The sequence below is a fragment of the Hemicordylus capensis genome, chromosome 2 (genome assembly GCF_027244095.1).
Source record: "Hemicordylus capensis ecotype Gifberg chromosome 2, rHemCap1.1.pri, whole genome shotgun sequence".
Lineage (NCBI taxonomy): Eukaryota > Metazoa > Chordata > Lepidosauria > Squamata > Cordylidae > Hemicordylus > Hemicordylus capensis.
The window spans coordinates 63,225,038-63,238,013 of NC_069658.1; the positions used below are offsets into that span (position 1 = coordinate 63,225,038).

A 12,976-nucleotide genomic window follows, 5' to 3' on the forward strand; every position below is an offset into this window, starting at 1 on the left:
CTTAAGATGCCCAGTACAAACACTTACTACTGGAGAAGAACAATTTTTTAATTATGGCATTAAATTAATTTTTCATTTGAGAAACGGTAGTCAAGTTAAATCACATAGTGACTGAAGTAGAAACACTACACTTACTGGTAAGAGCTTATAGCACTACACACTGGGACTATTCCAAACAGAAACTGGGCATTAGTTGTAGATATTAACCTAATGTAAGAATACAGTACTAATTCAACTTATTCCGAATAGCTTCTAGTAAGAGGTTACATTTTCCATTCATCTCAAAATATATTTATTGTTTATTAGACTGCAACTCTATGCAAGTAAAAGCAAGCAAGAGGCACTACATACATATCTCTTTAATATTTCTTCCTGTTCCCTTGGATCCTCCAAGGCATTGACTGAGAGGTCAGAGATGCTGACTGCAGCTGAAGCAGTCAAGGTGACCAGTAGTACCAAGAAGCCTTCCCCTTCCTCCAGAGGCAACTCCAGCTTATGAGTTTGTTCTTTACTCAGGGTCGACAGATCAACCTGGCACCTAAACAAACAAATAATTTGATTAGCATGCATCTCTTTTCAAGAGCACTGTGGAATGACACTCAGCGATGGAAAATCTAACTGAAAAACCCTGTCCCAGTTCTTTGTAAAAGGCTATACATACAGATTCATATCATAGATCATAGCAATGTGTTACAACGCTGAACATAAAAGAATTATCTAAGATGATTTTGAATGTGAAGATGCCTAAAAAACTCATACTTAACTGAATAAAACATGTTTGCATTTCTAATATAAGAATAAATAACTGGCTAAGTTAATGCTGCTTCCAGATTTCTTTAGCCCAAAGTAGTGAAGTTGCCAAATACATTGTTATCTGGTCTATAATACAAGTCCCCTACTAACTTGGCTAAGAGGCACCTTTTAATGTGATGATTCTCTTTATTTAGCAGGGGGAGAGTAACTGGCCCTATCCACCTCCAGCACAGTACCTCCAGTGACTGCTGCTGGTGTCTATCTCATGTTTCTTTTTAGACTGTGAGCCCTTTGGGGACAGGGAGTCATCTTATTTATTTATTTGTTATTTCTCTATGTAAACCACCATAAGGCATTTTTGGAAGGGCGGTATAGAAATTGAATAAATAATAAATAATAAATAAATAAATAATAAGTGTCTAGCTCATCATGCTTTGTATTATTCCAGACCAAGTACCATTTACCCCTTAATTTCCTTTAGTTCAGATTGCAATTTGAGCCAATGGTTTCGGAGGGCTATAGGCCATCTCTAGCCTTAAAGGCAGGATGCCTTTGAGCACCAGTTGCAGGGAACTAACAGCAGGAGAGAGGGCATGCCCTCAACTCCTGCCTGTAGCCTTCCAGTGGCATCTGGTGGACCACTGAGTGAAACAGGATGCTGGACTAGATGGTCCTTGGGCCTGATCCAGCAGGGCTGTTCTTATGCACCTCCCTTACCTAACATTTTAGTGTCTTAGATAGAGATAAGCAAAGATGCCTACTGTAAGACCCGCCCATCACTTTCTGGTAAGTGGGAAGTTTCAGGGGCTCCTGGGTCAGGCGGGTGGGGGGGCTGTCAAGATACATGTCAATCAGTTGTACTGGGAAATTAGAATTTCCAAAACTGGGCTCAGGGACAAAAAAGAACCATTTTCCAATTTGAGCCATTTACTAACAAAGATTTCTAATTGAGCTGATAGGAGTTTGTCCATCACCCAAATACTGTGATCTTCAAGCCACTCAAAGGGCTTGAGGATTTTCCTATACTCTTTATAAAATTCCTCTAATAAAGGCTAGGATTTTATTTATTTTTTAGTTGTAAGCATTAAAACATGGTAGTTCGTACGTGATAGCCACCAAAAAACTTCAGGCCACCAGTACTGAATTAATCATACTGATTATTTTTACACAGTAAGGTTAAGAGTCAAGTCAGAATACCGGCTCAATGAGTGAGCCTCTGTGTAATTGCAAAGGATAAAGCAAAGGAAAGAAGAATGATAAAGCAAAGAGAAAGAATGACAAATCAGTATAAGGTCATCACGTCCTTAAATCAGTACTATCAGGCACAGGTGCGGGGTGGACTTCTGAAAACCAAACAAAAGTCTGGAAAGAGAATGCAGAACTGAAAGTTCCGAATCTAGATCTAAATCATTAACAGAAAGCAAAACTGAATCTAGCCCTATGGAGTGGGGGGAATATGCAGCAAGTACATGGACTGATCACTGTGTATCTTATTACCTTGTTTCTTAATTTGAACCATTTTAAATCCCATTAAGAGAATGGTATAATGAATAATCCAAGTGCAATCTGAAGTCATCTCCACTCATTTTACTAGCCAGAAACGTGTATGCACCAATCCACCTAAACTACCATCAGATATAGTTCCATAGAACAGTTTTTATTAACCATGTGTTGTATTAAAAGGGTATGATGTCTTCAAGCATAGGTTTCATTATAGTTGCCAAACTTTCATCTTCTCATCATTGTAATTATATGGTGAGCCTTTTCCCAAACCACTTCTAATCAGCGAAAGTCAAATAATATTTTCAGAGGAGATTAGTTTGTATCCATTTTGTTATAAAACAAATCATGTAGCTGACAATAATAATCACTTAAGCATCCTGAGATGTTTTACCTTGATAGGATCTTTGGTTAAACCATTTACCACATGTAGAACATTTGCTACCTGAGGCCTGTGATGCATATTTTGCAATGTAGAAATAGGGGTGGGAAAAGATGCGTGCACATAGGTCACTTCAACTTCACATATGAAACTTTCTATGGCAGGGTGTGCATGGATGAAAGCACATAGTTATGGCTGCTCCTATACTCTGCTACATGCTGGGACCGTGTGTAAACCCAACCTAAGTTTTCTTCTAGGCAGGGGTGTAGCTAGGGCAGAGGAGGCCCATATTCAGCACTCTCTCTGGCGGCCCCCCAGTGTGAGTGAGAAAATGCAGAAAATAGGGAGCAGTGGAGTTGGAGGGCCCTTAGGAGCTGGGGCCCCGTGTTCTTTGAACCCTTTCGCTCAATTACAGCTACACCCCTGCTTCTATGTTGTAGAGGGCTATATTTCATTCTTCTGGTCCAAAATGCTGAAGACAAAATGTCTTCAGCTACATTGTTGTCTATCATGACTACATAATTTGAGGCACTCATTAGGATCTCAGCCAGGTAGCATGCTTAAATTAAACAGATTGGCATAAAATGAAGCAACACTCTATAATATGGTAGCGGCAGTAAGAAAATGACTATTCCAGTTCAAACAGCCTGGCTCTGTCTCATTGGCTACAAAATATTACTATGAAACACCCATTATTATTCCATTATTAGCAATCTGTTAATCCATTTTGAGGATTATGGATTGGAAGGGGAGGAAATATGCATTTTCAAATGCAATAAATACATAGGTTACTGCATTTGGCTGGCTTTGATCAGCGCTGTATGTGCTAGTAAAGCTCCCTGGATACCAGGTGTGGGCAGAAGGGAACTTATGCCCATCAGCAAGAGCCAAGGGCCTGTTCTTAGATACAGTCAAAGATAGTTCAACAAAGCAGTGACAAGGAAGGTTCGCTGTGGTTTTCCTTTTTTATATTCACAATAGTTATACCAGTATTAACAATTCAAGGCAGTTTTCTATTTTCCTCCCTCAAAGAGACTTGTATCTTTGATGTACATTCCTAGTACACAGACTAGTTTTTTTATATATACAACAGTAGTCACTGAGTACATTTTATGAGCTGCCCAAAGAAGTCAGCACTCCTGTAGAATACGTGCATGTGGTCAAACACCTTTCCTAAATGGTGCTCCTGCTTTGCAAGAGCAACTCATTGGCTCTAAAGTGGCACAGCTGTGCCAGCCAGTGAGCAATAGGCAACTAATGTAGCATGCCCAAAGCTCCTTATAGGACCTCAGATAAAAAGAGTTATCATGAGATGTCATCATTCATATGGAACAGTCCTATTTTTTATTCTTTGGTGAGTGCACTAAAAGCCTCTTAGTTGCTCTGAAAATGATTATGTAGTAAAACTATAACAGTGTGTGTAAAGTGCAGGAGAAAAAAAGAGGGATTAATCAAATCTTAGCATAAGCTTCCATACACGTAACTGTATGTTAAGTTGGACAAAGATTATGCAATGACTCTGTCCATACAGAAATACACTTCCATACACATAATGGAATGGTGATATGGGACTTTCCCACCCCACCAAGCTAATGTGTCATTTTGTCAAAATGCCATACTTTTTGCTGCATAGAACTTCCATTTATTGGAAGGGGCAGTGCTGACTCACCGAGGAAGATGAAAATAAATCAGTCAACAGTAATCCCTTGGCATAAAAATATGAGTAAAAATCAATGTCATTTTGAAGATAAACATGCATGGTTTCATACTAATAAATAATACTATAAATCCTGATGTATTGGATTGCAAATAACTTCAACTGAATAAAATTGCACAACATGGGATTTACTTATCCTGTATGTTCACAGAAACAACTTGTTCACTGACAGCACTCATTCCTGGAAATATATTGCAGCTGTCAGCAGCCAATTTGGCCAGATTACTTGTATGTGTTAGAGGTGTAACGATCATGGGGGATTTATCAGCTGTTCGTAAAAGTGACAGAGACAGGCTTGGCTTCAAAAATAACGGTGATGAGTTAAATAATATGAAGATTAAAATAATTTCACCTTCATTTGAATATTTTACTTTGGCATTAGCAAATTAAAATAAGCTGCCTATAATCACAGCAACACAAATCAAACATTTTCTGGCTCAACAAAAACACCACATTTGGGCTGCTTAAAAAGAAGTACTAAAGATGTATATCTCAAAGTACCTCTTTCACACTCACCCACTCAGTACAAGGGTGATGCACTGTTAGGAACCTAAGGAACCTGCAGGGTCATGACTTGTGTACTTCCACCCTGCATGCTGCTTCTCTATGCAGTGAGAGCTGATTGGTCAACAGGAATCACCCACTATTGCTGTGGGATGTTCAACAGAGAAGAGAGAAAATACATCCTTGCCACCAATGGTGGATATAAAGGGCAGCTCGGTCAGCAGCCATACAAGTGTGTGCCTCCTCAGTGACTAGGATTCCAATGATATCACTGGCCACTGCTGTATCTGTGATTCACCTATGGGACACTTGAGTACACAAACCAGGGAAGGAGCTTCTGGAGGATGGAAGAGGGTCTTTATTGATGGTAGACAAACCCACCCTTTTAGAAAAATAAGAGTGGGTTAAAATAAGAGCATCTGGTTCAAGGGGAGGCTGTTAGTCTTGGGTGCCACAAGGCACTCATTCTGTATTGAACTGCAGTGAACACACGGTTGGTGCTTAACATAAAAAAAGGTCATAGACCAGGTTTTTAACTACTATGGGAGAGGGGAAACAACAGGAGCTAGAGAACATCTGGTTCAGCATGACCTGGCTTCTAGGGCTGACAGGGTGAGTGTTTTAGACCCTCAAATGATAGGATAGAAGTTTGCAGTGAGCATACAAAAACAAATGACAGCCAAAGAGACTAAAGAATCAAAACCATTTTTTGAAGAGGGATTCAGATGTTTATATACTATCGAGATGTTTATATGTTAAAGCACAAGTCTCAATGCCAAGAAATAAAGGAAGGGGATTAGAGTATTTGGAGTTGCTACCTAAAGAGGACATATAGTGAGTCTCTAAGAAGAGAGTAGAACATATCTATTCCTGGATATAAAACAGAGAAAGGACATACTGGAGGCAATCATTCACTGTATGTGAGAGGAATTTGAATGCAATACACACACACACACACACACACACACACACACACACACACACACAGAGTTATGAAGGAACTTTCTTTTGTTAAAGTAGAAGCAGTAAACTGCTGTGCACCAAAATACCAGGCCCTAATGTATTATGGAAATACCATTTCACCCATCCACACATGCCGACCAAAGCTCTGCTAGAAATACAGAAAAATCAGGGAGGCAAGCTAAATGAGAAAGTGTTGCAATAATAGGAGACTTCAGCTAGCTTGCATTGGCTAGATAGGTGTATACTCAAGTGTACAAATTTCACAATAAGATGAATATTTGTGCCTTAGAACAGTCTTGGAGCCGATTAGTAGAAAGGTGATCCTTTATTTAGTCCCGCATGGCCCCAGGATTGGGTAAAAGATATTATGCATTGAACTGCTTGGGAACAGAGACTGACATCCAGTGTTACATAACACAGGTGGTTCCTATCTGCCTGCAGTGCTGCAGCCTTGTAGTGAAGCACTGGCTTTGCACAACATAAATATTTCAGTTAGTGGCCCTGCGCTCTGGAAGCACTACTTAGATCAGAAACACCATCGTTTGATCGTCAGTGATGTGTTTCTGATCTAAGCAGCACTTCTGGAGTGTGGGTGCATTAACTGAAGTATTTGTGCTCTTGTTTAAAAGCACAATATCGCCAGCAATTCAATACGAGGCCATAGCAGATCGGCACCGCCCACATTATGCTGCCCTGGATGCCAGCCAGTGACCATAATGTTATCAACATTATACGTGATAATACACGAGTGAAAGGTTGCCCTGGAAGCCCAAATGTCATAATTTCAAAAGACAAGTCTTATCCAAAGATAAGAAGATTGTCTTGTCTTATCCAAAGATGAGAAGATTCATTGAAAAGAGGTTGAAAAGGGAGAATCAGGAGGGTCAATTCTCTTAAAGAAGCTTGGGGATTATTTGAACACAATATAATCAAACCTTAGTATACTACAGATTAGGAAGTATACAAACAAGTCCAGAGGATGCAAGTGTGGCTAACTAGCATAAACAAGGAAACTCTTATGACAAGAAGCCTTTCATTAACTACTGGAAGCCCTATCTAAATGGTGCAGGGGGCAGGGGGCCCAAACTCTTGTCAGTCAAAACTGTTGATAAAGCAAGCAAGAAGTAAGGATTTAGGGAGCAGGATGCTAAAAATATTGTACATAAAAACATTTATTTACTTAATTTATATACCGCCCTTGCTAAAGTGGCTCATTCAAATACCTCAGAAGCAGAACACCAGCCAGGAAGCTGGTTAAACTGTTCAATAATAAAGGTGTGAAACTATTATTGAAGGAGGAAGAAGTGGAAACTGAGGAGAAGCTGAATAAATTCTTGTGCCAGTCTTGGGCTGGGAGATATTGGACAGACACTCACACCTAACATGTTTTTCAGAGAGGGCACCTGAAGAACTAAGTCAAACAGAGGTAACAAGGGATGAAGTTCCAGGGCTAATTGACAAATTAAAAATTAACAAGTCATCAGCAGCAGATGGCATACACCTGAGAGCACTTGAACTCAAATGTGAAACTTGCCATCTTATAACAAATCTTTGTAATGTGTCTAAAAATCAGCCACTTTCCTTGAAGGTAGCCAGTGTAACATCAATTTCATTTTTAAAAGGCTCCAAAGATGACCAGAGAAATTACAGTACTATCAGTTGAATTTATTTCCCAGGTAAACTGATGGAAGCATTTAAGACAGAATTATTAAATTCAAACCAAGCCTTGTTCAGGAAGAATCAGCCTGTACATCAAAAGCAACAGTGTAGGCATTCTATATCTGGACTTACAAAAACCTTTTTGACAAGGTTCCTCACCAAAGGCTCCCCAGGTAAACACAGTTACTGTATAAGATATGTAACTGGCTGAACAGACATATTGTGGGTTCCTAATTAAGGCAGGTTAATGGACGGGAGGCTGACATTGTCAGGACTGATACTATTAGTTATTTTGCGTATAAGAAAAAAGTAAATGCCACTAAAAAAACCAACCAACAGAACAGGAAGCAGAATGCAGAAATTGAGACTATTCATAGTTGAGGACCCTCAAGGGTCTGTTCTGGTGCTATTCAGCTCACTAATTAATGATCTGAGGTTAGGTAGTCTTTGTCTTTCTACTTGTTTTTAAAGTTAAGACAAAGACTATGTTTTTCTTCGTGTCCCCCCCCCCCCCATTTAGCCCTTTATTTGTAACGGGGAATCTTTGCCGGATTCCCCTTTACAAGTATACACGTAGAGCCAGCTCAATGGTGGACCAGATGGCAAAATCGAGCCCAAGCCCAAGCCACCCAGGGTGGCTTGAACCCAGTCTGGATTTGAACCATTCCATGCACATCCCTGCTCCTCATCTTGCCTGCACAATGCACTTTAAATCACTCACCCCCACCCCGCTACCTTGTAGGGAAATGGAAGGCTGTCAGACCTAGTTGCACCCTCCGTGTGAACAAGGTTATGTCCAAGACGTTTATAATTTTATACTGAAATTAAGATGACCAGTATACGATGGTGCAGTCTAATTTGAGCATCATGTACGGTTTTGCTCTCTTTTATGTGACTGGCGGGGGGGGGGATATGCAGTGTGAGGATATGCAGTTAAAATACCCATGGTTTTTACTTGAGCTGGGAATGATGAATGAATGATTAAACCAAATGTTTCATAGAAGTAGTGGGTTTTTAGGAGAGGTCTAAAAGAACAGAGAGAAGTGGCATCACCTAGTCAATCATCAATCATCTGTATTACGGTCCAAGACCAGCATAAGATAGCGGGATGCAGTAATTATGAGTACATACATTAGGATAGGACAGATTATGAAGCAATAAAACCATACTACATTAAAATTACTATAAACTATGATTACTATAAAATGCTACTCTGTTGCGAGGATGACTAACTACTACCATAGCTCAGCTTAAATATATTAAAATATGGAGAGAATGGAGGCAGAAGTATGAGTACAAGGTCACTACATTTATATTCAAAGTTATATGCATCTGTCTATGATAGGATAAAACATGAAGTATTCAAACTACAGGACGGGGTGACCAAAATATGTTAACTAGCGTAACTAGCAGAGAACTTGGTGAGGCGAGCTGGTCTTGTGATAGCAAGCATGACTTGTCCCCTTAGGGTCCACCCTGCTTGCACATGAAAGTGTGAGCACTGTAAGATATTTCCCTTAGGGGATGGAGACGCTCTGGGAAGAGCAGAAGGTTCCAAGTTCCCTCCCTGGCTTCTTCAAGATGGGGCTGAGAGATATTCCTGCCTGCAACCTTGGAGAAGCCACTACCAGTCTGTGAAGACAATGCTGAGCTAGACAGACCAATAGTCTGACTCAGTATATGGCAGCTTCCTATGTTCCTGTGAGCGAAGCAGGCAAGTAGAATAGACAGTGGCTAAAATCAGTACAAGACTAATACATGGTTATGGACTGGCAGTCCATCTTGGCAGTGTTATATGTGAAAGCCCAATCGTCACCTGAAAGCAGCAGTATTCCTTACAGCAGGAATACTTCACAATTCTACTGCCTCACCTTGAATATATTCTGCTTCCAGTAGTTTAGCCACCTCATCCTGTGGCTTGGTGCTCTGCTTTGGTATGCATATGATATGGAATACAGGCTCCACTAATGGAATCTGTTCGCTAATACTAGAGCCAGAACCTGGCTCTAGCTGCAATGTTGCAGCAGACCTTGGCATCAATACTGTGCTGCTCTCCTCCTGCAATTGCCATGGTGTACCATTGCCACTATAGGGCAGTTATGCAACACTGTCTGGGGCCTCTCTGGCCCCATGGATCCATTACAGTCAGGGAAGGGGTGCAGAAGCAATTATATGAAGGATAACAGGACCAATGGGCAATCAAAAATGAAAGATCCCTGTCTTGATACCTGGCATCCAAACATGAAATCACCATAGGGTAAGCAAAGGGAGGTTCCAATGAGAAAGAACATAATTTGTGTGTGTTTGTGTATCTGCCTCAAAAAGAAACTTTAAAGGCTTGCTCCATGAAGTCCATTTGTTTTTATGCTTCTACTCTATTTTTCCCACTGAGACAGCAAAACAGCTTTTGTATTACAAACTTGTTCTACGGCCCCATTCCTATGCACCTGTGGGAGCTGCTCACCTGTGGCATCATTCCAGGGTGGGGGGGATCAAGTGAGAAAGACCCACATGACTGGTCCTTCCTACATAGTTGCTGCACTCACAAACATTCTAAAACAGCATGGGATAACACCATTGGGAAGTGGTTCCCACACTACTGTGGATGCATAGGAATGAGAACTCTCTCTGAAGCTCCACAAAGACGATAAGAATCCTAATAATAGATTGCATGAGGTTAGGAAAACAGCTTGCACGACACCTGAGAATTCAACATGCCCTGGAAGAAGCGCCATTAGAGGGGCAGAGAAAGCTCTTCTCCAGTGCATAATGAGCAGTCAGGTCTGACCTTATCGACTGCATGAAAATGAAGTTCACGGCAAACAGGCAGGATGTTCCAGAGCCATATAAGTCCTAGGAAATGTATTTTGAAAGAAAACTCAACACTCATACCTTTTAAATTAGAACAGCAAAGCCTACGACCTGCACACACATACAAAAATCCCTCTGTGCTCAAGTCATTGTTTACCTAATACCATGAAAACAGTAACATTATGTACAAATACCTGATATACAGGAAGACAGAAAACAGAGTATTAAAACACAGTTCATAGGAATTCCATTTATGAAAGTAGACTTTCAACTATGCTTAGTTCTACTAGCTGACATGCTGCGCAAGGCAACACTGGTGGTTTGAGCACCACCCATGCTCCATGTGTGTAAACACCTTCAATGGGGCTACACTGCAGGCCAGCACTACTCCACAGTAAGAGTTCTGTGTATGAAGTTGTGTAATGTGATGCCCATTGGAAATCATGGGTATCACACAACTGTGAGCACAGAGCCCTTACCGTGGAGTGCTACTACCCTGCAGCACAGCCACACTGGAAGTGTTTACACATGCACAGGGGCGTGGGCAGGGCTCAAGTCACCTGTGTTCAATTTATTTATTTACTAACATATTTGTATACTGCCCAAAACCTATGTCTCTGGGCAGTTTACAATAAAATACAAATTAAAACAAATTAAAATGTTTAAACATTAAAATATCTTAAAATTTAACACAATGTTAAAAAAAACCCTGTTAAACTGTAAATCAAATTAAAATTCTGGGTGAACTAATGAGTCTTAAATTCTTTTTTAAAAGTTTGAAGATGATGAGTGCAGTTTTAAGCTGGAGGGAAAACATCAATAACCTGCGCTATGCTGATATGATAGCTGAGAATGCGGATGATCTGAAAGCTCTAGTAGTTAAGGTCAAGGAGCACAGTGGGGAAAAAAAAGGACTACTACTAAATATAAAGATAACTAAACTAATGACAACAGGTACAGCAACCAGCCTCAGAATTGATAGAGACGACACTGAAGTGGAGGATAGCTTCTGCCTTTTAGGATCGACCATCAACAGTAAAGGATCTGGCAAACTAGCACTTGGTAGGGCTGCAATGTAGGCCTTGGAAAGGATATTTAGATGCCGTAACATGTCTACACCTACAAAGATTAGAATAATTCGGACAATGGTTTTTCCATGACACTCTATGGATGCAAAAGCTGGGCTTTGAAGAAGCAGGGCAGAAAAAGGATTGATGCTTTTGAGCTTTGGTGCTGGAGAGAACTTTTGAAGATACCATGGACAGCCAGGAAAACAAACAAATGGATCATGGAACAAATCAATCCACAATTTTCACTCGAGGCACAAATGACCAGGCTCAAACTATCATACTTCGGACACATTATGCAGAAATCCAGCTCCCTTAAAAAGTCCATAATGCTGGGAAACATTGAAATAAAAAGACGAGGATGACCAGCAGCAAGGTGGATGGACTTGATTACGACAGCAATGACTGCACCGAGAGACCTAAAAGGCCAAGTTGAAGACAGATCATCCTGGAGAGATCTATCTATGTGGTCGCTAAGAGTCGACACCAACTTGACAGTGTTCAGTCAAGCAAGCAAGCAAGCTGATGATGTTTAGGGAGGTTATCCTGATGATGTTGACATGGAGAAATAGATTTGGATGTCATCAGCATACCGATAATACCCTGCACAAAATCTCCTGATGATTTCCTCCAGCGGTTTCATTTAAACAACATTGGAGACAATATGGAGCCCTGAGGGACACCATATGAAAGTTCAGATTTTGAAGAACAGTCTCCAAGGGACACCAAATGGTATCTGCCCAAGAGTTAGAGTGGAACCACTGCAAACTAGTGCCACCCACAACCACCTCAGATGCTCCGTAAGGATACTAGCTGATAGTATCAAGAGCCACCAAGAGATCCAAAAGGACCAACAGAGTCACACTCGCTATGTCAACCAAGGCAGCCAACCAAGGCAGTCTCCACCCATAGCCCGCCTGAAAGCCAGTTTGAAATGGGTCTGGATAATCAGCTTCCTCCAAGACTGCCTGGTGCTGGGAGGCCACCACCTTCTCAATTACCTCATCCATCCACAGATAGTTGGAGACAGGCCTATGATTCTAAGGGATCCAATGCACGCTTCTTAGAAGAGGTCTAATAACTGCCGCTTTATAATAAGGAGGCATCCTGTTAACTGGGCAAAGAGGCACCTTTTACCGTGGTGATTCTCTTATTTAGCAGGGGGAGAGTAACTGGCCCTATCCACCCCCAGCACAGTACATCCAGTGACTGTTGCTGGTGTCTATCTTATGTTTCTTTTTAGAATGTGAGCCCTTTGGGGACAGGGAGCCATCTTATTTATTTATTGTTTCTCTTTGTAAAGCGCCCTGAGCTATTTTTGGAAGGGCGGTATAGAAATTGAAATAATAATAATAATAATAATAATAATATAACATTGTGCTGATAACATTGCACACACTGAAGTTAAAAGAAAAATAGGAAGTGAATACATCAGGAGAGTTAGAAAAATCCTCAAGTCCAAACTCAATGGCGGGAACAACATACAAGCCACAAACACCTGGGCGATACCTGTTATCAGATACACTGCAGGAATAATAGACTGGACCCAGGCAGAGCTAGAGACACTATATCGTAAGACCAGGAAAATAATGACTATCAATCATGCTCTGCACCCCTGCA

General features: G+C 40.8%; 1 protein-coding gene across 15 annotated transcripts in view; it reads right to left on the minus strand.

The window, feature by feature from the left end:
- Nucleotides 1–12,976, minus strand: part of MCTP1 (multiple C2 and transmembrane domain containing 1) — a 335,774-nt gene that overhangs the window by 187,016 nt on the left and 135,782 nt on the right. For all 15 annotated transcript variants that reach the window (XM_053298676.1, XM_053298671.1, XM_053298667.1 and 12 more), the window contains one exon: nt 352–538. In XM_053298676.1, the coding sequence (XP_053154651.1) occupies nt 352–538 (187 nt within the window). The remainder of the gene's footprint in view (nt 1–351; nt 539–12,976) is intronic.